The sequence below is a fragment of the Corvus hawaiiensis genome, chromosome 26 (genome assembly GCF_020740725.1).
Source record: "Corvus hawaiiensis isolate bCorHaw1 chromosome 26, bCorHaw1.pri.cur, whole genome shotgun sequence".
Lineage (NCBI taxonomy): Eukaryota > Metazoa > Chordata > Aves > Passeriformes > Corvidae > Corvus > Corvus hawaiiensis.
Window position 1 is genome coordinate 21,111,746 of NC_063238.1, and position 27,720 is coordinate 21,139,465.

The 27,720-nt window shown below is 39.0% G+C and overlaps 1 protein-coding gene across 1 annotated transcript; it reads right to left on the reverse strand.

Annotated features, from left to right (window-relative positions):
* Positions 1-343: 343 nt before the first annotated feature.
* On the reverse strand, positions 344-27,389 carry VIRMA (vir like m6A methyltransferase associated). The gene is made up of 24 exons (XM_048287064.1): positions 27,284-27,389; positions 24,547-24,662; positions 24,210-24,296; positions 23,754-23,802; positions 23,133-23,301; positions 22,101-22,223; positions 20,976-21,278; positions 19,119-20,271; positions 17,587-18,078; positions 16,682-16,836; positions 14,628-14,710; positions 14,076-14,169; positions 13,396-13,940; positions 12,604-12,839; positions 11,613-11,865; positions 9,850-10,067; positions 8,532-8,664; positions 7,776-7,928; positions 5,976-6,136; positions 5,619-5,715; positions 4,508-4,674; positions 4,022-4,353; positions 3,037-3,180; positions 344-2,581 (listed from the first exon to the last, which is right to left on the reverse strand). Exons 1-24 carry the CDS (start codon positions 27,344-27,346, stop codon positions 2,424-2,426), a joined length of 5,484 nt encoding a protein of 1,827 aa, XP_048143021.1. The 5' UTR covers positions 27,347-27,389; the 3' UTR covers positions 344-2,423.
* Between the last annotated feature and the right edge of the window lie 331 nt (positions 27,390-27,720).

The following is a 27,720-nucleotide window of genomic DNA, read 5'->3' on the forward strand; positions in this document are numbered from 1 at the left end:
CTGTCCGTGCTGCATTGGAGATCTCTTCTGCCTCACTCCCCCCCCTGCCACTGTTCTGCTCATCAAGTAAGCACAGGAATCTCTAAAGTTAGCCACTTCCTGGTGCTCCAGTCAGGAAACAAAACCTGAAAATTTCTTTTTTTAGCCAGAGTATCAAAAGCAAAATTAAGCACTTTAAAGTGTTACTTACTCACAGTAGCAATCCTATTTTAAAGGGCAAACCAAGTAACACCTGAGTTTTAAACAGCATTATTTCATGCTGAATTTATCCATGAAAGGAACCACTTTGCATTGAACAGTCACAGAACTAAATTCATTAATTAAAAAAAAACCAAAACAAACATGATATACACACACTTCTTTTTTCAAGTTTAACTAAATTTACAGAGCTTTCATACACCAATGTAACCAACCCTTTATTTCCTCCTAGTTTGAAAATTACTAATGTGACATGCTGTGTATTTTAAACTCTGAAGAACCAGTACTCAATATTTATGTATTTATTCCATGCTTGACACTTTTCTTTACTTTTCATTTCAAATTCCCTGACAGAAACCAAATTATTTATATCCCTGCTAGTTTCGAAAACAGTAAAAGTTCTAAAAAAATAAAACCACCTTAAACACATGGTATAAAGGAGTGAGTCAGCTTTAAAAATATTTATGCAGTGCTCCTTAAAAAAATAGTATTAATAACAGTAATGCCTGTGAAAGCTCCACCCATTTTATTAATTACAATTATTAGTAAAATTACATCTCCCTCTTATTTTACCATTCAGAAAATTGTTTGGCTTCCAATCTAAATCTGTCCATGTTATTTTAAATAAGTTTAAACCCTTTATGAACCGATATTGTTCCCTGTAGGTGCACCCAGTCAATTCATGGAAGTTTCCCACTTTCATAGGTTTTTCAAATCACCTCCCAAGCAATGGGACACTGTCTCAGAGTCTCCACACAGAAAAAATACAGCTAATAGAGGCCTTCTATGTATCAAACGAAAAACCTATTCAATTTAGTCAGGCAGTATAAAGCTAAAAAAATTTCAATTTAACATAATACCATAATTCAGAAACACTTAAAATAGGGTGTTAAAGTTCATGAGTCTAGGCAGACAAAATAAGTCAAAATCATGTAAAACAAGAACTGCGCCATATTTAAGTAGAGTAAGACCCCTCCAAAGCACTTCTGTAATGTCAACAGACCAAAGCATAAGGGAAAAGCAAGCTAAGTCTGACAGTGGAGCTCATCTGCAAAGATTGCATATGGCCTTTAGGCAAGGCTACCACACCCCACCCAAAAATGCAATGACTACTGAGTATCTGTTCATTCTATGAAACCCATGGAGCCCAAAGGAATGCAAACACATAAAACCTTACTTCACTGAATTCAGTATTAAAATAAATTTAGAATTGAATCTAGTAGTGACATTTCTTTATGAATTCCAACTCCTCAAAGTTTTTCTTTTTGCACTGTATCTCAGTCTAATTGTAGGAACAAAACTCCAACCCAACTCTTCATAGAGGTTTCACATCACTACCTCACTACATGATTGCTCAGGTTATACATCTGTGTCTCTGCCCTCTCCTCAGCTGTGTTGGGCAGAGGAGAGGCAGGCAACAAATTATCTCCAGATTCTCCAATGATATGAGTATCTTGCTTTTTAACTGAAAGTATACAGTGCTTTCCAATGAATAACTCTTGTGCTCCTTATGCATGGGCTGGAGTTGTAAAGTAAGTGACGGAATGTTGACTTATTCTCCCTTAAGTTAGTGAGAGATTTTATTCAAATTTTACCTGGTGTGGGACTTAGAAGTTTCTAATCTCATTACCCAAGAAGTACAACAAAACCTACATAAATTACATTTCCATTTGTATTCTTTAACAGATTAATTAATTTCAGTCAATTTTCTATCATCAGCTACTTCACCTGATGGCAGATACACTTCATTCATTAATAACCCAGACCGGCTAACAAAATAACAAAGGAAAAAAAGGGCTAATGGCTCTAAACCTGAGAGAAAAGAACAAAATTGCCTTACATACATATTTTTAAATTTTCTTGCAGTAATAAGTCACACACAAAACACTTGCACCTTTCTTTTGGCACAATTAATATTTAAGAAGTCCTTCAAGTCTTAACTCAAAAGAGCTGCTTTACTGAGTATTGTCTACTGAAATCCACAAAAAAATTGAAACATTCTTTCAAAAGCAACAAAAAATTTACAATTGTACACAAAAAGTCTTGAATTTTATTGAAATTTCAAGTCTTGTATCAAACAAAAGCTTTTTCTTCAGACAAAAATATTCTCTTGGTGTCCTCCAGATACCAGAAACTCTGAATTGGTCCATTAGTGACGCTGCTTTCTTTGTCATCTTCACAGAAGTCCACAAGGTTGAGCTGTTCCACCACCATTAGGTCTTATTTTATCGTGTGAAGGAACGTACATGACGACCTCTTCCACTGCCTCCACTAACAAACTTTCCTCTTGAGCCACCACTGCTACTACTATTAGCACTTGTCCAAGACGGTCCAATTCCTCCGCGGCCTCTGGAAGCACGATCGCGAGGACTCGGTCGGTAGCCTTAAAGCAAAGAAAAGTATACTCAGTTGGAAAAAAAAAAAAAAAAAAGCCCTAGGCGGAGAAGCTGCTGCGAAAGCGTAAGAAACAAAAAGAGGATGAGATACAAACAGCGTCTGTTTCCTCCTTTTAATTTTCACTTTTCTTTTAGGCAAGCACTGCTGCTTTAATTGCGCTATGATTACCATGGAGGTACGAAGACAACCGAATGACAAAAGTCTGAGTGCAAAATTAAGATTCTGCGATCAAGTGTTCAATTCAGCAAGTTCTATGGGTTACAGGGCAGGTCGTATGAAAGCACGTATTTGACACAGTCTCAGTGACAACTGTTCATATATGCTTAAAACATTTGCTGAATTTCAAGGTGTCTGCAGCATCCTTGCATGGTTTCATTTGTAAAGCAAAAATGAAATTCAAGGAATTCTCTATAGTTCGATGCCCATATGAATACCATGTACCTGCTGAACTTAATGGTCTCAGTGGTGGCAGTGGACCCCTGTTAAAATTGCTTTGACCACCTCTACTGTCATTGTAGGTTCCCCTGGGCGTACTCTGTGCACTCCAGCTTGAGCCTCGAGCGCCCTCACGACGACTGTAATTTCCTAGATAGGGAGAGAAAAACCAACACACTGTTGAGCAAACATCACTGGGTTTGGGTTTTTTTCCATTTCAATCTTCACAGTACTCAGGGTGGTAACATAATATTTACACAATTTAAATAGATAAAGATACTCTGTATCAACATACCCACAGTATTCCAACTTGAAGTCTACAAATTACTCTATTCTGCACAGAATCGGGGGAACAGATCTATTTATCAGGCAAGGACTCAAGTTTAAAAGAATTCACATTATCTAGTGTATTAACACAGATTATACTTTCAGATTTTGAGGTGAAGTAAATCCTAGTATTTGTAAGTTTATAAATGGAAGCCTTTTCTGTTTCTACTTTGCAAGGACTTGCCCTAATTATGGGATGGAAGGAAAAGGAATGCAATCTTGTCTATGTATGAAAGAAACTTAACACTCTGTAGGCTACAATCTCCAGGCTCACTGAAAATTTCATCTTATTCTTGTCAGGATCTTCCATCTTTTTATTCCAAAGCCTCATTTTAACCCAGATATGTACTGTGTTGCTTGATTTCAGGAACTACCATGTCACAAAAGGCAGGGAAGCACTCCAACAGTTTCTAAAACAGATGACTCCTTTTGTAAAAAAGAGGCAGAGAGGCAGCATGGGAATTCACAGCCTTGTTTCAATTGCACAGCTTTGGAGGTTCTCACCTTCAAGAGAGCCTTTCCTAGTGCTAAACAACTCATTCCAACAACACTGCTTCAGGAAGATCTCACACTGGGGATGATGAACTGCTAGGAAATTGGGTTAGTATTACTGAAGCAATTTTAGCATGCATTTACTCCAGTTCTAGTACAGGAACCAACATACCTTTTGAAGCAGGTGGTGTAAAGAACCTGTTCTGACTGTGAAAAGCTCCTCGTCCTCCACGATTCCCTGAGAACCCACCACGCGAAGAAATCTTCTGTGACACTTTTGGTGGCCTTTTGGCTGGTGGTATCCCATCTGGAGCAACCACTTCTTTGCTCTCTGCAGCAACAAAATCATCCACATGCATGGAGGGCGGCCTGCTTGTGTTCTGTTTCCTCTGACGGAAGATATCGTGTGGTCGAATTCCTTGTCCAAATCCTCCCCTTCCTCTTCCTCTGGGTGGTGGCACAACATGAGCTCTCTTTGCAGGCTCTATGTACTCAGATTTCCCACTGTCATGACAAGCCATGAGTTAGTTAATGTAACACTGTACTACTGATGGTCAGGCATTCTCCATATTGGAGATGCAATTTGAAAGGTATTGGACATTTTGACAACATACAAATCAGTGCTGAAGACACTGTTAACTCATTGAACTCATTTTACCTTGAAGTTATGAAGGTCTCATGCTTGTGCTTGCCGAGCTTGAAGCCTTTTGTGGTTTTTGTGCGTCCAGGAGATGATGGTTCTGACAAAAATGACCTCTCCAATTCAGCTTGCAAGTCAAAGTCACTGCAGCCCTTCTCTGACAGTTCAATTAAATCAACTTTTACCTTCAATGAGAGAATTTAGTTTTATCAAAACAGTCATTACTAGCACCTCCAAAAAACAAAAAGAGCAGCAGTAACAAAACAAAACAAGCAGCAGAGCTGCAGCAAAATTATCTTGACTGATCTGAACACAAAAGCAGTGAAGGGCATAGCTCTCAAATATGAACATCTGTCTTGTCATTTAATGACCTGCAGTGGGATAATTCTCTTGCTTAAGTTACAGCCCTATAAATTTATAAATGTCACTTGTATACAAGAATCAACCATTCTGGTTTTGCTTAAGAAATTAAAACACAACTATATTGCACATTAATTAAAAGAGTAAAACTAAAAAAAGAATAAAGGCAATGAAGTCAACAGAAACTGATTATTTCTCACACAACAAATTAAGACACTGCCAATTCCTTAGTTTTAAAAAACCAAGAATGCAAATGTATTTTTCACTATTAGCTTTAAAGTTTAGATAATAAAAGTTTCAAAAACTGTGAAAAGCTTTTGTTCATGTAGTTTCATTTACTACTGCCATGTTTCCCACTTTTGTCACATCACAGCAAAGATTTAAATTTTAAAAAGTGTAGCTATCAGGCTTTTGTGGATATTACTGCAATGACAGAAGACAAGCAATGAGAAGAAATTAAATCACATTCTTTTCTACATTTAATACAAATTGATGAAAAGCCTCAACAACAGTGCAAAAGCAGTTTGGGACTGACACAGAAACTGTTCCCCTAGGGTAGTGCAAAAGGTCCTGATTTTGTAGCTGCTTCCAAGTCAACCTGAAGGCATTTGATAGCCCCTTTACCAAATGCCAACCTCTCTATCTGGGTCAATTTAGAAAGGTGAGCTCAGGGAAACAAACCATTTGGCCATATGAATTTCTGATGCTACTAGTTCAGATTAACCCTCATTCTTAAATTCACTTCAGATATGTTAATGAAGCCTTTTACCATATCCAAGTCAGTGTCTATTTCTTCAGCCTGAAAGGGTGAGAACCACATGGACTTCAGCTGGTCATCCATCACATCTGCCAACACGTATGTAGTCCTACAACAAAACAATGCCCAAGGCCTGTTTGGTTATGAACCACAACCAACTGCAAGCGTACACAGCACCACAGAACCTGGGGTGAACATTGCTGCCTTACCCTTGATGCTTACATGACATTCAATACATTGGGCCTAGTGGGTAGTAGTGACAACAGTGCTGTTTAGATCCTGTTTTTAATATAGTTAATTTATGTATGCATAAATTACTCCATTTTCTTAAGTAAATCACAGGTAAGCTGACACACTTAACCATTTTACCTGTTGTTAAACAAATTCTGAAGAGAGTCTGGTGCAGAAAGAGTAGGCTCAACATCTTGGTCACTCAGTGGACAAGAATCACCTGCTGATTCCAACATCTGCCTCACTCCAACAATGTTGTCCAGTAAGGATTCAAGGCCATCATCTTCCTTAGAACGATCCTATGTCAACACAGAACAAGTCAGAACTTTTTCTCCTCCTCAGAGAAGGAAGCACACTCTGCTTATTTATACAAAAAGGGGGAAGGTACTATACAACAGTCTATCCAGCCACAAATAGTGAAACCAAGACACCCAAGTACACAAACAACAGCAGAGAGCTCCTGGATGTGATATTATACCACGTCACCACACACACATTTTAGGTTTCATTCCCAGTTGATGCAATATCCGTTATAACAGTCCCAAGGAAGACATTGCCCCAGGTTTTATTTAAGAAGCTCTCTGTTAAAGCATTCCAATGTCTGCTGTTTCTCATTCAAAACAATTGTGGCTTTTAATCTCTTACCATAGATGTAGGCAGCCAGGGAAGGGACAGAAGGGAATATAGCACTGGAAAGGCATTTGTGATCAATAGGCTGTGAAGCAGCTGTTTCATGGACTCTCTTAAAGTAGCCATCTATTGCATGGCTGCCATCAGTTACACAGAATCAGATTTGAATATTAGTTTGCAGTTTTAATCACAAGAAGTTGGATGCACTGAATTTTGCATGTCCTCTAGTCCAATCCCCACCCTCACTGCTTGAAGCAGGACTATCATCAAAGCCAGATCAGGTCAGCCATAACTTTATCCAGCCATGTCTAAAAAAAGTGCCAGTGACGGAGAGCACACAGCCACACTGACCTGTTCAGTGCTTCACTTCTCTCTCAGTTATTAACTTTTTTTTCCCCAATGTCAACCTGAACCTCAGAAGCCACAATCTGGGGGCATTGCCCCTCGATTTATCATTTGGAATTACCAAAAGAAGTTTGATTCCATCATCTTTGTTACTATCTCCCCAAATAGCTGTGGGAAACTCTGAAATAGCTCCTGCACCCTCCTAACCAGGCTAAACAAGCCCAGCTTCTTCCTTCTCTCTCTCTGTAGCACATGTGCTGTAGGTCCCTGACCACCTTGGTAGAACCCTCTCCAGTCTCCCCAGGTCTCTCTAGAACTTGTGAGAGGGCAAAGCTGGCTAAAGGTGAACACAACACTCTACATGAGAGGTCAGCAGCATCCTGTGGAGGGAGACAGTAAGGTCCCTGGAAGTGCTGACCATGCTCCTTCCAGGATGGCTCAGAACACACTCACTTGTTTCTAGTGACCGTGCACTGGCAGCCCACATCCAACCTATCAACCAACATAACCACCCAGCCCTTTTCAGCCCAGACTGCTATCCTCCTTTCACTGCAGACCTTTGCATTTTTCCTAGTAAGTCACACAAACTTTCTGCTAAATCAATCCTAAAATGTTTATTGAGGTCTCCCTGGATTGAGGCTTTGCTGTACGTCAGATTAGTCACCCCCCATCCTACAAATTCACTGAAGATGTATCCATTTTTCAGGCTTCTGATGAAAACATCCAACAATATCCAGCCCCCAGTATTAATTCCACTTGTTACCACCAGTAACATCAAGTAACATCAAGCCATTGCTAAGCCAGGGCTCCTGTTGTTTATTACATTAATAATCTGCTTCACCACTACCCTACACCCTCTGCTGTTGGCATTTGCTGCCTTCCATGACACCATTAACTGCCTCAGATCTTAGGACATGCATACAGAAAACTGCAACATCAACCTGGTTATTTGAATTCTTTTACCATAACATGTTTCTCCAGATCAAGAAGCAGGTTTTCTGGGGTTTCTTCTTTGTTCTGCAGTAAATGTTTTAACTCTGCAGTGGTAAGACCCAGCGTTCTGCCTGGATGGGATCCATCTGTTTCCATAAGGCTTCCATCATCTCCACAACATCCCTGAAATATTTGACAGTTGGGGAATAAGTACACAAATGTTGTATTTGTGGACTGCAAACCCCTTTGAATTCAAACACACATTAGAGCAAATCTAGTAAAATGAGTTACCTCTTGATTTAAAAACATATGATGTAAATTATTTTAACGAAGTACATTTCAACAGGCAAGTTTATATACTGCATCAAGATGAAAGCAACCCTTTCCCGTAAAAGATGAGGTCTGTATCACAGAATTAACAAGTATTTTATAGTCCTTTCTATACTACATATCAGTATAGCAACTCTCTAACAGGATGCTGTGAATCTAAAACTGGGACACCACAGCATACTATTCACTTAGGAAAGTGAATAGTAGGAAATCAGTATGAACCGATAGGCTCTTCTTCCCGCTGAAAAACCCTCTTACTAACTAAACATACATTCTGCCCAGCTCTCACAGATTAAAAACTAAATAAAGATGGCACTGACACTACTGATGGAAAAGCCTTACCCAGCAATCTGCAGAATCAACTGCTTTCTGAAATAATTGTTCCTGAACATGTCTCACACCGCAGGTTTCAGAGAAGTGCAGCTGAGTTTAAGTATTCAATACATATTCACTTACCAGCGTATCAGAGTTTAGAATCTGCCGCATAAAATCCAAAAATGAAGAGGCGAGTTCACCCGTGTCTTTGCTGAAACTAGTTATTACTCGCTTTAATACAGTGTACAGAGCATTGCTGTGTTTTCTTAGAGAGCTGTTTGAAAAACAAAGAGAGAAAATACTTTATTAGTATATACATTGTTACCATTCCACCATAACTAGCTATAAGGAAAATAAACTTGGCAAATTTTACAAGTATCAAGTTGATCTTTGATTACAAAGCTGGAGCTTCACTATTTTCTCTGTACTAGACTCCCATTTTCACCAGTACCCTCTGCATTTATTTCAGACTGCACATACACAGCTATATATACTACCTCCAAAACATTCAAAAAATTATAATTTCATCTTCGGCAGAAAAGGGACTGAAGTACTGAAGTACAGAAATATGTGTTTGCACAAAGACCGTATGTATGAAGCAGGATCATGCTTGCAGCTACAATTTCACTGCATACCATGATGCCTAACTGCAGAAAACAAACTGTAAAGGCAACATGAACACAGAAATAGCAAGGCTGTGCACTGAAGCTGACATCTGGACACATGGGATCATAGAAAGAACAGCATCTGTAACTTGCTAATTTTTCATTGGTGGTTGTATGGCTTCTTACATCCAACAGCACTACTTAAAGTGCTTTGAACAACACTGTACTGACAAGGCTCCTTTTTCTCTCTGCAAACCTCACCTTTTTGCCTCTGCACCTCAACTTCAGCAAACAGAAACAGGTCCAAATATAGAATAAATAATCCAGTGTCAAAATAACACAATATGGTCCAATGCACGTATATGTTCTGTTCCAAGTGAGTGGAGTTAACAAAAATAGTTTGGAAAAAAACAAACTCATTTCTAAGGCCTTAATTGTCTGGAGGTCAGAACACTCGGGGAAGTACAAACTGAATCTCCTAAAAATAGAGGAATTACAGACAGTTCTCCAGTGTTCCAGATGAGAGCTCTGTGAGTGTCTCAAAAAGGAAAGAACAAGAGCACTATATCTCATTCGAATCCTCCAGGCTTGGAGTGGGGAAACAGACTGTACAAACCTTTTTTCAATGCTTTGTTTGCTTCTCAAAATAAAGTGCTTCTGTGTGCATACTGCAGAAATTACTCAGAGTGTGAAGGAAGACCAAAATACTGAGTAAAACACTGAGGCCCCAAAGAGAAACAAAAGCTTAGGTGCCTTATCCTCAACATTTTCTACTAAGCATCTAGGAAATTATTTTGCACTACAGAAGTTTTTAAATAATTTTAAGCTGTCAGTGATATCATAAAATACCATACCTCTTCAAGTGGTAGAAGCCATAGTCATGCTCTGTAAGGAACATCATTGTTCGGATGCATGTCAGCAGACAACTGTAACTGCTCTCAGAATTCATTAATGTTTCCATCAGACAGTCACAAATTAAGGGCATCAGCTCTTTGCTTGGTAAGGAGTTGGAAAGCTGCTCTAATTCAGACACAGAGCCTTCTGATGAACTTGGTAAAATAAGTGCAATATCCTAAAAGAATGATTATTACACACATAGTAAAAATGCATTCTGTATGCCTGTAGTAAGTATAAACCATACATGAAGTCAAAAGCACTGAGTTCTTTCACTATCCCTTTATCATCTTATTCCAGTATTTCAGTTATTACTGACCAGCAAAATACTAATCTAGAGAATTCTTTTTATGCAGTTTTGTTAAGGGTTACAAACCGTTATTTATTTCTAAAACATAAAAGATTCAAATTCTGAAATATTGTAGCAGAGCCACAAACAAAAGCCAAACAGTCATTGGGTAACATACACAGTTTCCTGCCTAGGTAGTCAATGTGTCCCTCAATCTCAAAACACTGGTCAAAACACAGGAAGAGGCTGAAGTCCCTTGGCTGGTTCAGCCTACAGAAGAGAAGGCTGAAGGGTGACCTGACAGTAATCTACAAGTGCCTCAAGGGGAGCAGCAGCAGGGCAGGTGCTCTCCTCCCTCTGGTGACCAGCAGGACACAAGGAAATGGAATGAAGCTGCATCAAGGGACGTTCAGGTTGGACATTAGGAAAAGGTTCTTCACTGAGAAGTTGGTCAGTCACTGGAACAGGGTCCTCAGTGATGTGGTTAGGCACCAAGCCTGTCAGAGTTCAGAGAGCACCTGGATGACACTCTTAGTCATGGTTTAGTTTTAGATATTACTGCAAAGGACAGGGAGTTGGATTTGATGATCCTTATGGGTCCCTTCCAATTTGAAATATTATTTAATTCTGTGGTTCTGTGAAAATTAAGAGGCTGCAGACACCACCTAGGAAGTCTAGCACCTACTGTCACTTCCATATTTTACATAAAATAAAACAAGACTGATTTTCACAATGAATTTGTATGGGCAGAGAGATCTTGTTTATATGCAAATGGCTGATTATCTCTACTGACCAATAACATCCAAACGTCTTTTGTGTAACTGGGTAAGCACTAGATCAAATAAATACATGCACTAGTGACACAAATAATGACATGCAAATCTGTGCACACGTTAATGAGAAACTACCAAGGCTAGTCTATAAATCAGTTTTCAACTAACATTTCTTATCTTGCTCTAGAGAAACTTCTGCCTTTTTTTAATGGAGGAGTTTTATGGTACCAGCATAGCATACACATCTTTATATTTGGAATACATTTTCAAGAGGTTTCAGTTAGACCCCTAAGAGATACATATATTTTTAACTAGGTAAGAAGTGAACAGTGACAACTCAAGTTTTGTCAGTGGCCCACACGGAGAAATTACATCCATCTCAGCCGATAGGAGAGGCAATCTTTGTGCCATTCAGTTTCTGGTCTCTGATGAGCTACCAGAACAGTGGAAGACAAGTCATGAAATGGAAAGCATTTACATTCAAGACCAAGAAGGCAGTAAATCTGCCAAAGCAGCCAACCATGCACACTTTTTCTTCTCGTGTTTTAACAATGCTGATTATTTTTAATTTTGGAAAAAAAAAAGGTACTTAAGAAACAATCTCATTTAATTTGTCTGCTACAATAATCAACACACATTATGCATTAAATATAGAAAATACCTGATCACAGAGGGACTGCAAAAGGGAAGTTACATATTCAGCACACTGTTGATGAGTGACATTGTCCCCAGCTGATCGCATCAAAGCCAAGAGCTCCTGGAAAACCTCTGCATATTTTTCATCTCCTTTATTAGTTCCATTGATAAGATGCAAAATAGCCAATTTACAAGCTTTATGTGAAGCCAGGGCGTCCAATAAAGCGAGCAATCGAGTGGTCTGTCCAGTGTACTGTTTCTCTTTATCTTCTGTGTTGCTGAAAGGGTATCAGTGCACTGTGAAAAAGCTGTTTTAAAGTGATCTAAGAAACTATAGAAACAACCATCACAGGAGTCATATAATTCTGCATTTTAGAAAAAAATCCACCTAGTCTGCATACTTAAACTTACAGTTCCATTTACTTTTTGCAAACTGCTCAACTTTCACTAAAGAATTTCTGGTCACATCATAAATTAATTAATCCACTATGCATTTAACACACTGTAGGGCATCTAATTGAGTAAGATAAATATGCTTTTATATAAACAGTATCTCTGTGGATAACGGTGCTTTTAAAGGAAGAGCACTCATTGTTTCAAAACCCTCTGAATCTCTATCATTCAACTTCCTCCAGTTTACAAACATCTACACATATGTAATCCCAGTAGAGCAAACCTTACTGGCCTACTTTTCTTATTCGTGTCTTACAGGTCCTTGAAAGCACTTCATAGGCGAGATGAGGCTTTGCAAGGCCAGCCTGAAGAAAACCTTCCTAAAATACTTACCACAAACACACAACATGAAACTGTCTACATCACAACTTAAAGGATGAGCTGGTTCTCTGGCAACCTTAAGCATTATCACAACTCAGCACATAGCACCGGACTGAGAATTCATTCAGCCCATAACGAACAGTATTTCCAAAAGTATTTTCCTCCTGCAAAATCTACTCCGCAGAAGCAAGGTGAATTTAACAGTTCATTAACGAAATCTTTGCAAGAGAAAACAAAAATACCTTTGCAGGTCTTCTACAATTAGATCCAATACCGTCCTCATGATGAGGAGAGCAGTAGGTGAAGCCAAGTCACACAGCTGAACACAAATACGCCTCAACATATGCTGAATGGGCTGGCAAGACGAACCAGAGAAGGATCGAACGATCTCCTGTATCAGCTTGGCCTGCACGTGAAGGTGCATACTCCACAGCTTCCGGGTGTTGAGTGCCACTGCAATATCATGGGCTTCTATTACCTGCAGGAATAGAAGGGCAGCAGGGTTTTTCCTGTCAATTTTTATGGTAAAACCTGAATTCTATCACATCGTATAAACAAAAACTAAGTATGAGTACTGTCCTCATTAAAAACATGGAATGCCATTTTCACTGTCACCAAACGACAGGACATGATGCCAGTAAATTAGGTATTCCTTCAGGAGCATGGGTTGTCACACACCTTTTATGCTTACTTATGAAGGATCACAAATCCAAGATCCATGACAAAAGAAAGAAGAGCCTTAATATACCAAGTTCAGCATTCAGAGTTAAATTAAAAGCTTTCAGAGACAGTCTAGATAATCTCACAAGGGACAAAAGAACAACATATGACTGCTAACTTAAGAAAATGCCAAATAATATCAATTTTGTTTCTGCTGAAAAAGACTTATCTACAAAGAATCTGTATGAGCACAAATGCTTTGCAAGAACTTTAATTCATCCTTTCACAAATCTGTTTTTTCCACCACTGCAAAAATGGTCAAAGGATTATAAACAATAAAAATTCTTTAAAAACTAAATACATCTAAATTATACCTGAGTAGTTTGCATCGGCAGTGGAAGAGGCAACAATTCTGAAAGCAGTATAAGTCCAGAGAAAAAGCCTTCAGGAATTCTCAAAATTGAAGAGAGAACTTCCTTCAGCATTAAAGACCAAGTATTGTTCGCCAAAGTTTCCTCAGAAATGGTAAGTTTTTCATTAACACCCTGTGTAAAAGTCAGTAAGATATCAACAATGTCATTCTGGATTTTTTGTTCATCGCTATCTAAGCGGCCTGAGAGAGGAATAGAGCAGAGGAGCATGTGTAAAGAAACAAGTGCTGCAGGAACACGCATGTCCTTGAATTCAAAGGATCCACCCCTCAGCAGTTCTGTTAGCATTGTCTTAAGGAGAGTAAGTGTGCAGCGGGCCATAGAAATAGTAGTAACTCTGTGCAGCGTGGTGCCCATGTTGACATGGAGTCGCCAAGGCTGAATAAGGATGCTGTTCAGCTTCTGTAACACCCGGATGAAGGTGTCCATTCCCTCGGAAGAGAAGAGCTGAATAACAGCAAGGTTCCATTTAAGGTCTTTCTGTTGACCTGTACAGAAAAGAAATAACATTTCTGCATGTCTAATTTCTCCTGTTTCTCACAGTTACACTTTAGCCAGGTTTAAGTAGAAGGCTCAAAGAACTAAGGTTTGTACTTTAACCTGTACAAATACATCAGCCGTACCTTCTACCAGCGGCGGTGGACATGCAATATGACAAAGAACACGAAGTGCAGTGGGAAGACCAACTCCATCTGGGGTCATCAAACTGTCAATATTCTTTTAGGGGAACAGAAAAAGAAAAAAGGGAAGAGCCTGTATTACAAGGAAGGACTTTATGAGTATATTGCTACCTTAGTATTCAAATTCTGTATTTAGTTACTGTAAGTATATCACAAAATTTAAGTTTAATTATTTCGCCTTTTGGAAAGCAGTCATATATAAGGCAGAAACAAAAAAAAGAGCATCAACATTTGCATTGTGATTTACAGGAAGCTAAAAGATTTAAATGATTAGACCTTTGCATTGTACATTTACCTTAGATTTTGTTTCAATAAATGTAACAATGCAAGACCCAGCTTAGATCATAAGCTTTAACAAAAACATCTATTTTGGATAACAGTATGTATTTTTAAATATCATATGTTAGTACAAATCTAAGACAAAATACCAGACTACAAAAGGTCTAAGCTTATAGAACAAAAGTAAAAGATAGCATCTACTTGTATTTTACTGACCTGTTTGATATATTCAATAAGATTTGGAATACAATTTATTTCAAATCTAAGGTTTTTCAAAGGTTCAAGCCACTTGCTGAGCTCTAGGGAAAAATAAAGACTTAAGTCAGTGAATTCATGATCATAAAACCTTTTTCAATCAAAATGTACCTAATTTACACAATAGGTACTAAAGCCAAGTGTGAAATGTGTGAGGCACACTACCTCTGTAGCCAGCTGAAAAGCATCAACAAAAATAAAAGTTTAGAACAGGCAATATATGCATACAGACAAAATTTGGCTCAAGTCAATCTGAAGGCTCAATTAATTTTCATCTCACTATCTACATTATCTGTAATTAAACATTTTTTATGAAAGACACTAAGGGGCACTGTCAGCTAAAGAAAAGAACCCAAACACATTCCCCTTAATGTACAGAATAGGTTTTTTACAAACTGAGTACAAAACTTCTATTAAATGCCCACACGGAGCCAATCTCTGCTTTGTACTCCATTCATGCTAGAAGTCCTTATAGATTATCGGTCTCTCTCTTAGTCCAGAATAACCTGAAAATCCCAGGTTTTTGGAACAAGAGATTTGAAGATTTAAAACCCATCGTTCCTGAAAGTATTTAAAAGAACATGAAGATCAAGTGGATATGAACTGATGACTCAGACTGTTTTCACAATTTGGTTTAATAAACTAGCCCTGCTTCTCATAAAGCGGTCTGATGATCAGGAGAGGAGTAAAATAAGAGCATGGCAGAGGAGAGATTCAAACTAAAACTTTGAAGAATTCTGATTTCTTCCAGTACATTTAAGTTTTGGAAGAAATTATTGGTATGTCTAAACAAGTAACCAGTGCAGAGCACAACTTTGGACATCAGACAACATTCAGATGTCAGAATAGGCCCCAGCAGGATTTTTCTGAGTGACCCAGGTCTGATCTGAAAGTCAACACAAGCTGACACCAAGACAGAGCTTGGATGTCAAAAGATGTAGTAACAGGGTAACATGGACCACCATGCCTGTTGACCTAGGTGCCTTAAAACAGTCCCAGGATTATTTATTAGTAAAGACCCTGTCAGACTACATCACTGTCCTGGTTCCAGCTGGGATAGAGCTTGTTTTCCTCCTAGTAGCTGGTACAGTGCTGTGGTTTGGATTCAGCATGAGAACAACATTGATAGCACACTGATGTTTTGGTTGTTGCTAAGTTGTGCTTACTCTAAGTCAAGCACTTTCCAGTGTCTCATGCTCTGTGAATGAGGAGCTGCACAAGAAGCTGGGAGGGAGCACAGCCAGGAGAGCAGACCCAAACTGGCCAAAGGGATATTCCATACCACAGGATGTCATGTTCAGTATGGAAACTGGGAGAGTTGCCTGGAAGGGGCTCATCACTGCTCAGTAAGGGGCTGGGCATTGATCAGCAGGTGGTGGGAAATTACTTTATGTATCACTTGTTTTCTTGGATTTTATCTCTTCTCTCCTGTTTACTACAATTATTATTGTTGTTATCATTAGTATTATTAGTATATAATATATATCATTATATTATTAGTATTATTATATGTTACTCCTTTTCAATTATTTAACTTCTTATCTCAATCCTTGAGTTTTACTTGTTTTTCCCTGATTCTCCTCCTCATCCAGCTGGGGGTGGGTGGGGGAGTGAGCAACAGTGGTGTGGTACGTAGTTTCCAGTGGGGATTAAACCACAACAATAACAAGAGTGAACAAAAATAAGATTAGGCTCACTGACTAGCTAGTCCACTTTTACAGAAATTTGCTCTCCTATTACCAACACAGTTTGAATAACTTCAAACTTCCTCTAATTATCCAAAATTCATGGTAGCTATTTTACTTGCAAAATAATTTAAGTATAAATAATTTCCTATTTAACTCTCACTAAGAGAAAAAAAATTACATATTATCTCAGTGACTCAACTGATCAGATGCAACTGGAAAAGTAATTTCATTATCCAAACCAGACAACTGTGAAGCACCAATTATCCACATAAAAAAGATTTCTTCTATACATTCAAACAATTCAGTTGATAATTACACATACTGTACCTTGCAACTTGGTGTTATTTTCGTCTGCTTTACAAAGCTTCAGCAAAGGTGCTGAGTGCTGTTCCAGCATTTGGACATCACTGGAAGACTGTACCACCAGCAAAACAAGGATGCAGGCATAATTATAAGCAACTGACTTCTTAGACTTTGAGTCTCTGAAACAACAATAAGGAATTTCTTTAGATCTCAGCTAATACAACTGGATATCTGTTAGATTTTCATTATCTGACCCCTAAAAATCTATGTACAGAACTTCTACCTTGAACAAGGATTGCCCCACATAATTATCAATGAAAGAAACCCAGACAGTTTCCTCCTATGCTTTTTGGTGAGTGAACACTTTATGCTACATTATACACATTCGTATTTACTTCAGCATCAACAAACCATGAGATCCAGCCAAGTGGCATGCAAATATTTTTCTGTAACTTCATCTGTTTCACAAATCATTTTAAAATCACTGCTACCTAAAGTAGTACAACTGCCCGTCCAGAGAAAACAATGACTGTATTTAACATTTACAAGAACTTGAAGAATTGAGAGATCCCCACCCCAGAGTAGTGTATACTCTGTGTACCCAGTCAAACCTTTTGTTTCACAGGCAACATTTTATGCTTGAATGAAAACTGCGTACTTACTGATTTTTTCATATAACCAAAAGTCTGCCCTACATATATTACAAGAACTTTGTTGATGACCTACACAGATTTGGGGTATTAAATACTTGATTACAAATGACAGGCCTGATTTTGTATTACATTCTTCTACTTAAAAGTTGTTCTGGTTTTAAATAAAAACATCATGATCTAAAAGAAAAATATTTTAGATGTACTGAATTATTTATAAAAGATAGATACTTTTAAAATGAAAAAAAACTACAGGAAATAAATAAATGCATACATTACCCTAAAGCTTCTTTGGAATAGTACTCCATTAAAGTAATAAGACTTTGGAGATTTTTTTCTAGACTGAATACATGAGCTACAGCAGATCTTCCTACAGGGTTAAAGGTGATCAAGTAAAGGTTGTGAAGTGTTCCCAACAGATCTGAGTGGTCAGTCTCCTCGCTGGCTGTGCATCGCTGGAAGTGGCAGAACAATTCTGAAATGCACTGTAATGTCTGTGTTGAATGCAGGAGCCACAGGGCAAAAGTATCCTCGTTGGCACCATCTGACTGCAGACCTTCCTCTTGATCTGGATCAGAAAACTGACAAAGTGCTCTAACCAACAAGTTTGTTGCTTCGTGCTCAGAAATAAAGAAAAGAAGACCCTTCTGTGACTGTGCCAGGAAACGCAATATATCTCGGACAGCTTGAAGCACACCTGGATGTGCACCTGTCACTGGAAGAGACAGCAGCAAAGTAATGCATTCCAAGAAGTGGTGACTATGAAGGTATCTGGAAAAAAAAAAATCAAACCAAAACCAGGAAAAGAATCAGCAATGCTACAAATATTTGTGCACACTGCACAATAACATTATATAAAACTACATACCTCCTAGCTTCAGTACTTATTGCTGTGTGGACTACAAGAAATAATAACTAATTATGAAGTAGTACAAAATTTAAACCTTACAAAACATAATTGCTATATTATTTACAAGAAATAAATCCTAGAATTCTGATCTTCATTAAAAAACCCCAAACAAAAAAAACCTCAACCCTATATACACACAAAACAGGACATTATATTTCATTAAATCTGCTGCATCTGAATTGTCATCAATGCCAGATCCAATGTTTTAAATGTGCTAGGAAATCAATCATTATAGCATATCTAGCAGTGATTTTTGAACACTTTTTGTGTGTAGATACTTGTATTCAGCCATGACCAACACAACTATTACCAAAGACATCTGTCAGCATTTAGAGAAATACTTTCCAGACAGAAACTTGCAAACAGAGAAAGAACCCATGGGATGTTTTAACTGGCTGAAGGCAGGCAGGCCTCAGCTCCTCTGCCTGTGCTGTGTAACAGTGAGCTACGCTGACACAGCCGCATGACTTCTGAGTCTGGCTTGCATCTTGCCACCTCAACATGCAGACTGAGGGATTCCAGACCTATTTTATCCATACACATAGACATGCTCCAAAATGACAAATGAAATACCCTACGTTTACAACCATTTTCAAATTGGACAGCACCTAGCACAACTGGTCAGCATCTATAAATGCGACTGAAGGGCAAGCATGTTACCAGTAATAAGGAGATGTTGACTTCCGGCTAGGTGCATTCCAGGTTGATAGAAAGCCAACAAAATAACAGGTACATTAACTTATCGAACTCTCTCAGACTTCAAATGCACAGTCTAGAATCTTCCAATAAAGAATTAAGTGAAATATCTAGCAAAGTGTTATTCAACAAAGTCACCCCTGAAATACATCTCTACCAAGCTGGAGGAAATACACTCTAGAAATTGAATTTGCAACTGCCATACCTAAACAGGACAGGGTAAGGATCATCCCTTTCTGGAGGGCCTGTAATGCGTGCCATGGTTGGGAAAGATTTCACAGGTGGCTGAATCATCGTATGAGGAGCAGTTTCCATCAAATGAAAGATCTCTTCAAGAAGACTAACAAGTTTTTCCATCTCTCCTTCACTTATATTAGAAGATTCCAAAAGATGATCCATGTCCATAGGAGCCTCCACATCATTTTCATATTCTTGGTTGGTTCTTTCAAGTCCTGCCAAGTCCTGGTCCTGCTCTGGCTCTGTGTGGTTAGGAAGAGGAGGAGTGTTCTCTGCTAACTGATCAACCACCTTTTTAATGTCTGACAGAATCTCGTAGAAGTGACATTTCTGGAGAATTGCAGAACCAGCTGTAACAACTCGCACAGTCTGATCTAACAGTATGAGTTCCAGGAGTTTCTGATAACCACTTTTTTCATGTACATCTGCGCCGCCTCTTAGAAACATTTCCATTCCCTCAGTCATACTAATGACACTATCCAAAGCTTTAAAAGCATTAAGTTTAAGGGAGGATGATACATGATCTGCAAACAACAGTTCAAACAACACATTAATAACTCCTGCCTGCAAGAGTGCCGTTATTCCTTGAGTCCCACATTCTCCTAATGAAGATACCAATTTTGTCCCAGCTTTGAGTTGTCGAACGTTCAAAGCAATGGGCTGTTTGAGAGCCACCTGAAGGTTTAAAGCTTGAAGGGTCCAGTCTACTAGCTGGGTAATATAGTCTTGCTTTTTGTCTTTCACCAGCAGGTAGCTCAATTCTTTTACTATTAAACTTGGAATTTCTTCTAATGCAGTGACCCACTTTGCACCCCTTTCCTCTTGATATAATTCCAACAGTTCAGTTAATTTAACTGAGCCTTCCACTGCCCCTGAATTTTCTTTTTCTGGGTCTTGGTCCTTTATTTTAGCAACTTCATTTTCAAACACAGTCTTGTAAGGGCAGCTGAAGTATAAAAGTGGTCCAAGCTCCTTTTCAAAAGGTTCATATGTCACAGGAGGCACAGATGCCAGATCCTCAGGAGTATATTCAATATCAAAGCTTGGATATTTAAATGTTTCACGTTCCAGATCAGCAATTACATCTTCATCGCTTGAAATCTGCTCATAGCCATCATCTCCTAAAAAGAGAAAGATTAAGTTACCAAATCAGCTATGAATAAACCAGATCATAACTTCAGAGAATATCTTCCAAATACAAAGTAATGATTTATTTTATACAAATATTACTAGCTAGAGAACAATCACACTCTAACATACAAAAAGCCTTCTCTTTCAAGATATGAGTGAAAGCCCCATCTGACAGGTTTTTTTATGTAATAATGGAGTCATTTAAAAGAATGTATAAAGCAAAAAGTTTAACTAGAGTACACATTACTACAAGTATATTGTCCAATTTTCCTCCTGTGATTGCATCTATCATAAAACTTCCAGCCCGAAATTTTTGCATAGACATGGGTGAGATCTTTAAGTAATACAAGAAGATGGCGACTAACTTTATTACACAAACAATTTCATTTGGTTTTTACTTAAATAATCTTTCACCCCTTTCCTACATTTTTAAACAAAATGTAACAAGACTGAATGTTCATTCTCACCTATACAACTGTATTTATTTTCCTCTATTTATAGAAAGTTTTACTATAAAACAATAAATATTCCACAGCAAAATACTGTTCTTGAGAGAGGTCAGGACCACAGATAAGGCAATGTTGCAATAACCAAGGGAAAAACATTCAGTTCCCTTTGCACATATTCATCATGAAGGTGCTGCCATCAAAATTTCATAAACCTCAATTTTTTTTCTAAACTCTTTACAACTTACCATCACCTTCTTCCTCCTCTTCACCCTCTTCTTCATCTTCATCATCTTCCTCCTCCTCCTCTTCTTCCTCATCAGCAATACTCTCTACTGTATGACCATCATCATCATCATCATCATCATCCTCCTCATCCTCCTCCTCCTCAACATCCACATCATCATCATCTTCCCCTTCTTCTGGTTGATCTTCCTCTACTTCTCCATCATCAGAATACTGGCTTTCTTGATGAATGGATGTTCGATCAGGAGAAATCGGCTCAAAGTAATCCTCCCTATGGTCCACATCATCTTCTTTTTCCCCAACCACTAAAAATAGATACAAAGTTTCAGAAATAAGAGGATTTGTCTGAAATCCAAAGACATCAAACAGGACTGGCCCTATGAGTGGATCCCATCTGGTCCCGTACACTTGGGCTGACCATTCCCTCCTTGATTATTGAGGGTTCATTCTCCTCCCCGTGTCTGTCTTCCAGCCCAGGGTACCTGGAGAGTGATTGATCTTCCAACTAAAGACTGAGGCAAAGAAGTCATTAACTACCTCAGCCTTTTCCACATCCTTTGTCACCATGTATCCCCCTGCATCCAATAAAGGAGATTCCCCTCAGCCCTCCTTTTTTTTTGCTAATGTATTTATAGAAATATTTTTATTGTCTTTAATAGCAATATATATGTTTTAGCTTTCTGCATCACATATACCAGAGATGCAAAAAAGGCATCTTGAAAATCTTCAGGTGATTTGACTGAACACAATCACTTAGTACAGCAAGACTATGCATATGTAGAGTTCTTAGCACTTTTAACCAATACAGAGACTGGGTAACTTGGCAGATGCTGCAGAATAATGGAGAAGGACAACGGACAGCAGAGTCAACAGAACACTGATATAAAACATGAGCAGCATGTTCAACAGTGCATTGATCAACAGCCAATATTCTCAACCTACTATCTTTTAAAATGATGCAATTTAACGGCCAAAACTTTTTTTTTTCCAAATCCCTTTCCTAAAACTGAATCTGTCCAGCAGAAGTAACAGCAGACAGGAAACTTCACACTGGGAAGGAACACAGAATTCTGCCTCCTCTAAGCAATGATGTGCAGCAAATAAAACACAGTCTGTTCTCATTCTACCTGACACTGGCATAGGTTCATCCTCATCATCATCAGGAGGAGGAGGGCCTGGAGGTGTCCTTGGTCCCCTAGGTTGTGGTCTTGGAGGACTGCCATTGAATTGGTCTTCTTTCTCTCCATCAACTATATTTATTGGGAAAATAAAAACTTGCTTTTAATGAAACCACAGGAATAAAAGCAGAAAATTTCGGGGTTTCAGTGCTACTTTTGACTAAGGAACACCATTGCCCAGCTTTTATTTTATCTTTATTCTGCATTATGTGAGGCAACTTTCCAAAGCCACTTTTGATTAAGTAATTTTTGATGTAAACAAGAACTACATCAATAAACAAGCTTACTAACACTACTGATTTTTTAATATAATACTTGTTTAAAACTTACATGAGTAATTGCCAATTTTGGTTTTGACACTACTCATATTGCAACTCTATCAATAATATCTGAATTGCTTCTAAAAAAAGTTTACATTTTACTCAACTGGTTTTTACAACTGTTTTTTACTACACATAGTATTCAAATTTTGAAGTCTTCTAGCCATACTTTGAACAATAGTTCTAATTTTAAATCTAAAACCAAAACTGAAGCAGAAACTAGACCATGGATTCTATTCATGGCCGTTCCAAAACCAGTGCTGAGCACTCTTTTGTAATGTACTTTATACCAGTCAGATAAGCAAAGTTAACTACCACTGTGAAAATTTCTTGTTATGATTTTAATACTATTCTAATCACTTTTTTTTTTGATATTCCAATCATCATTTTGATGAGTTCACACAAGTTAAACTGCATTTTGACTATCCAAAGTAACAAGCAACAGATCAAACGAATCACTCTCATAAAAACACTGGATGAGACCCTACTTAAAATCATTCAATATAAATCTAGAAGACCATATGAAACTAAAGACATAATAAAGAAAAATGAAAGCCACTGTAATCTAAAATGTGGAAGAATTGGGGATTTGATTTTCAGATGGGATACTGTAACACCGATTTTTAAAAGAAAAAAGTCTCTGTCTTCCCCCAAGGCTCACCATGTTTTGGATTTCTTTTCAATCCAGGCTGTTGCTGGGGAGGTGGAGGTGGAGGGGGTGGTGGAGGAGGTGACTCTCTCTCATGAGTTATTACCCTGTCAACTGAGCCATATATTGCCAAAGTCAGACAGTTGTACCACCCTCTAAGAACCAATCCATCCGTGTTGACCTGTTTGTTTTTAGAAAAAAAAAAAGAAAAAACACTTAAAGACAACTTCAAAAGAGTTACTCTAGTATCACTGCATCAATATCTGCATAAAAGCCAAAAGAAAAATCCAACATTAAAATACCTCTTTACCCCACATTTTGAAAAGTGAGAAAACTTTAAACACATCAATCATTGCAACAAATAATCTTTCTCTAAAAGCATTAAATTCCTTGCACTATAACTACTGCCTAGGTAGATCCCTAATCTACTACAGCCTATTAATGAAAAAAAAAAAACCAAAACAAAAAATCACAAGACTCTAAAATAAAGAGTATCTAAACTACAGGCAGGTTTTAGGAGAAGGTTTGAAACAACAAACACTTTACACAGTGCTAACACACCACATGCAACCATATTTATACCTAAAAGACAGATATGCAGGGAAAGAAGAGGTTTAAATCACACTGTATTACCTTTGCATTGGGCCTGAAAATAATTGAAGTGTTTTCATCATATTCAAGGCTGTTAAATAAAAGATACAAAGTCATGCTTCATTAATATAAAGCATGTTTACAGAAATAAAACACAGCACTACTAATCACACAAGCCAACAATAAAACACTGGACAAATACATACTATTAAAAGCAAGAGTGCAAAATCACTTATTTCTACAGAATTCTTTGCATTAATATATATGGGCTCTGTAAATTTAAAAATAACATAAGCTTTTCTTAAATTTTAAGCATAAACCTCTCTCCTTCGAAACAGATCGGAGGAAAAGAATAAGAGCACAAACTAGCAAAGTTCAAACCAAATACGAAAGTCATGGGAGATACAGGATTGTCTATTGTGCATTTCCTGCACTATAAAAATTTTCAGGAAGAAAAGGTAGATAATGAAGTCACACACTAATCTTGAAAGAACTTACCTTCCCAGCCGATCAAAAACAGGGGCACTTGGTTTGCTGACATTGTTGAAAAACAAGTCCAGTTGAAACGAATGGGGGGACGTCTCTCTAGAAACAGATTAGAAGTAAAATTGAATTAGATGGGTTCCTTATCAGAGTAAGCAGGACTACAAAGGAAAAAAAAAAAAACACAACAAAATTATACTGTTTAACTAACTCCCCAAAATAATTACAAGTTCAGCAAACACATAAATGCATTTTACATTTTTATGTAGGAAGGTCTATTGAGATAGAAAAGTTCAAGAAAAAAATAAGAGGAAGATTTTCCTGAATCTGATACCTGGTATCTTTCACTTACCCATAAGCCCTGTTGTCAGGCAAACTTGTATGAGCTCTCACTCCTGGAGGAATGACACGGACTTCATTTATGTAAACCACGCATGGAAAACGAACCACATCAATATTGGTACTTTGCTACAAAACAAAGAATAAGCAAAGTCTAGGAAATGTAAAACATGAACAACACCATGTACTTGTGTTCTCTACTAATGGAACTAAGGTTGCAATCTTAATAATAAAATTCAATTCTATAAAATGCTAAACACTGATAAACAAAGAAAAATTAGACAGAATGGTAGAGAGAAAAAATGTATTTTAATATAATGTGGGCATTTTTCATATATTTAACACTATTTTTTCATAGAAAATGTTACTGATTTATTTACTTAATTTACTACTTTTATTTGAAAGAATCTTTTAAACAGTAACAGGTTGTTTTCACCAGACAGAAGGTATGTGTGGTGTAATTCTAAACATTAACAAATATCATATTTCAAATATAATATTAGAAATTATAATGGTACTGTAAGCCAATTTTGCTAGACCTGTACAAAAATTCCATATGCTGTGTATTTTTCCAATTTTGCAACACCTGAAAACCTTTAGCAAATATCATTTCTGCTTACCACACAAAAACAGCAAGTATAAAGAATTCTTATACACTCCAAAAAGATGTTTCAGCAAACTAGGAAGTTATTAAAGTTACAGTGGCTTTCCATGTAGCAGCTACCAAAAAATTAATGCTGGAAGTCTCTCACTAAATTCACCACATTAGGTCTTACTGCATTTATCCATCATGTTTACCATATATATGCCCATAAAACAGTACACATATATAACTTTATGTTCAGCTGTAAACATATAAAGACTTTCTTAGCAGAATCATGTTTCCAATTAGCAAACTGAATTAGCAGACTTATTGGAAAAAAAAAAACCCAAACCACTGATCTAAGTGTCTACTAACACAACTAAAAATGAAAATTACAAAACAGGTTGATCTGCAGTCGAAATGTATCTCTTTCACCACAATCAGAAAGCAAATGAAACCAGCAGAAAGCATGGAAGTACTAAAATTTTTAGAAAGCTAGTAAGCAATGAAACAGGTAAAGTGGAGTTTTAAAAGCAGTTTTTAAGATATGGTTTTGGGCATGTATTACTGCCTACTAACAAGAAACATCTATACAAACATTTTTTAGCACACAATGCAAGACCTTGGCCTATGGGCTGATGTGTTAGAAGCTGGATGGTGGAACCAAAGGAATCCAACTAGGACAGGAGCACAGACACAGGAACAGGGCGAGTGCAGGCTGCACAGAGTGAGGGCTGTGGGAGATCGTCTGTGCCTCTAAAAAAGATCTGAGTCATGCGGGAGACTCGGATTTCTGGAGGAAGGGCTGCTGCTGGGAACCCTCATCCCCAGGAGCACCGCACAAATAAAAACAAGTTCCTCTTTAAATGATACAGGATTATACCCTGACAGCCATGCATCAACATCACCAAAACAGCAAGTGAATTCAATTCATTTTTCCTACTAAACCTTAAGAAAGACCCTCAACAGTAGTTAAACTGCATAGCTAAGCCAAATAAATAATTTTATTCAGAAACACAGCAGTAGTTTTCAGGAACTGTAAGTTCCAGTGCAACACTCACAATCCACATGGCGGAAAAATTAGCGTAACATAAAGGCTTTCAAGAAACACGTAAAATACAGAAGGTTCAGGTTTGGATAATGTCACTGGCAAGAACGAAAGTGACAGAAAATGATTAAAAAATAACAAGATTAAAAATGTTCAAGAAGAGAATATAATGTCCTGGAGAGGTACAAGAGTGGCTACTGCTTCTACCCAGGGGAACAGCAGTGGCTAGCATTCCCTGCCTAACATTGTCTCAAATAGCAGAATTAAAAATACCCATGGGCCTAGCTGATCCAGACAGCTAGAAGACTCCTGAATAACTTTTCAATCGCATTTAATTGCAGCGTGAGCTCAAAATACTCCCTTTTCTTTCCCTAATGCCTATCCATGAACACAGTCGAGTTATTCTATGGCTCTGTAACATCCTTCTCATGTTCCAGTACACAATGACTTTTCCCCTAATAGTCCTATTCTTCCTCCCTGAACAGCACATCGAGTGGAGCCCCGGGCAAACCTGCTGCAAAACCAGCAGTTTCAAAGATGCTCAGGATCCCAACAGCCTCAAAGGGGAATATTTGCACTATCTACCACTGCCAAAAAAGCTTGAAATACTCATTTTGTGCGCGAGGCACGTAAAGGAAATAAATCTAAGGGAATATCTCACAAACACACAAATATCTCTCCTCATCATCAGCTACACAAGAGCATCAGGAATCTCACAAGAGGCCCGGCACGGTCCTCTAGTCGACTTCTTTCATTACCGCCTCCTCGAAGCACGTTTATCTTCTTTGTTTCCCTCTCGCCTCTGCTCCCCATCACCTCTAAATCCTCGCTCCTTTCCCACCACCCTCCGTCCCCTGCCAGCAGGGCCAAGGGCTACCACGACAGCGGCTCGAGCAAGGCTTCGTGTCAGGCGAGGCGGGGGGGAGGCGGCAGCCGCCCCTTGACGGCACCTGCCCCAGGGCTGCTCCTGCCCGACCGCCACCGGGGCCCGCCCCAGAGGGGATTCCGCGCCCCGGGGGAAGGCCCCGACGCGAGCAAGGGGGCGTCGGCAGCAGCCCAGGAGAAGGGAGAGGAGGGAAAGGGAGGTGAGAGGAGCGGCGGACCCGAGCCCCGTTTTACCTCCGCACTCTGATGCTTGAACGTGTCCAGGAACAGCAGTTCGGTGGCAGCATCCGCCGCCATCTTGGCCGGGCCGCGGGAGACGCGCTTCCGGCGCGCGCGCGAGCGCTTCCGGGCCGCGAGGGGCGGGCGCGGCGAGGCTGAGGGCGGGGCCGAGGCTGAGGGCGCGGCGAGGCTGAGGGCGGGGCCGAGGCTGAGGGCGCGGCGAGGCTGAGGGCGGGGCCGAGGCTGAGGGCGCGGCGAGGCTGAGGGCGGGGCCGAGGCTGAGGGCGGGGCCGAGGCTGAGGGCGGGGCCGAGGCTGAGGGCGGGGCCGAGGCTGAGGGCGGGGCCGAGGCTGAGGGCGGGGCCGAGGCTGAGGGCGGGGCCGAGGCTGAGGGCGGGGCCGAGGCCGGGGGCGGGGCCGAGGCTGGGGGCGGGGCCGAGGCTGAGGGCGGGG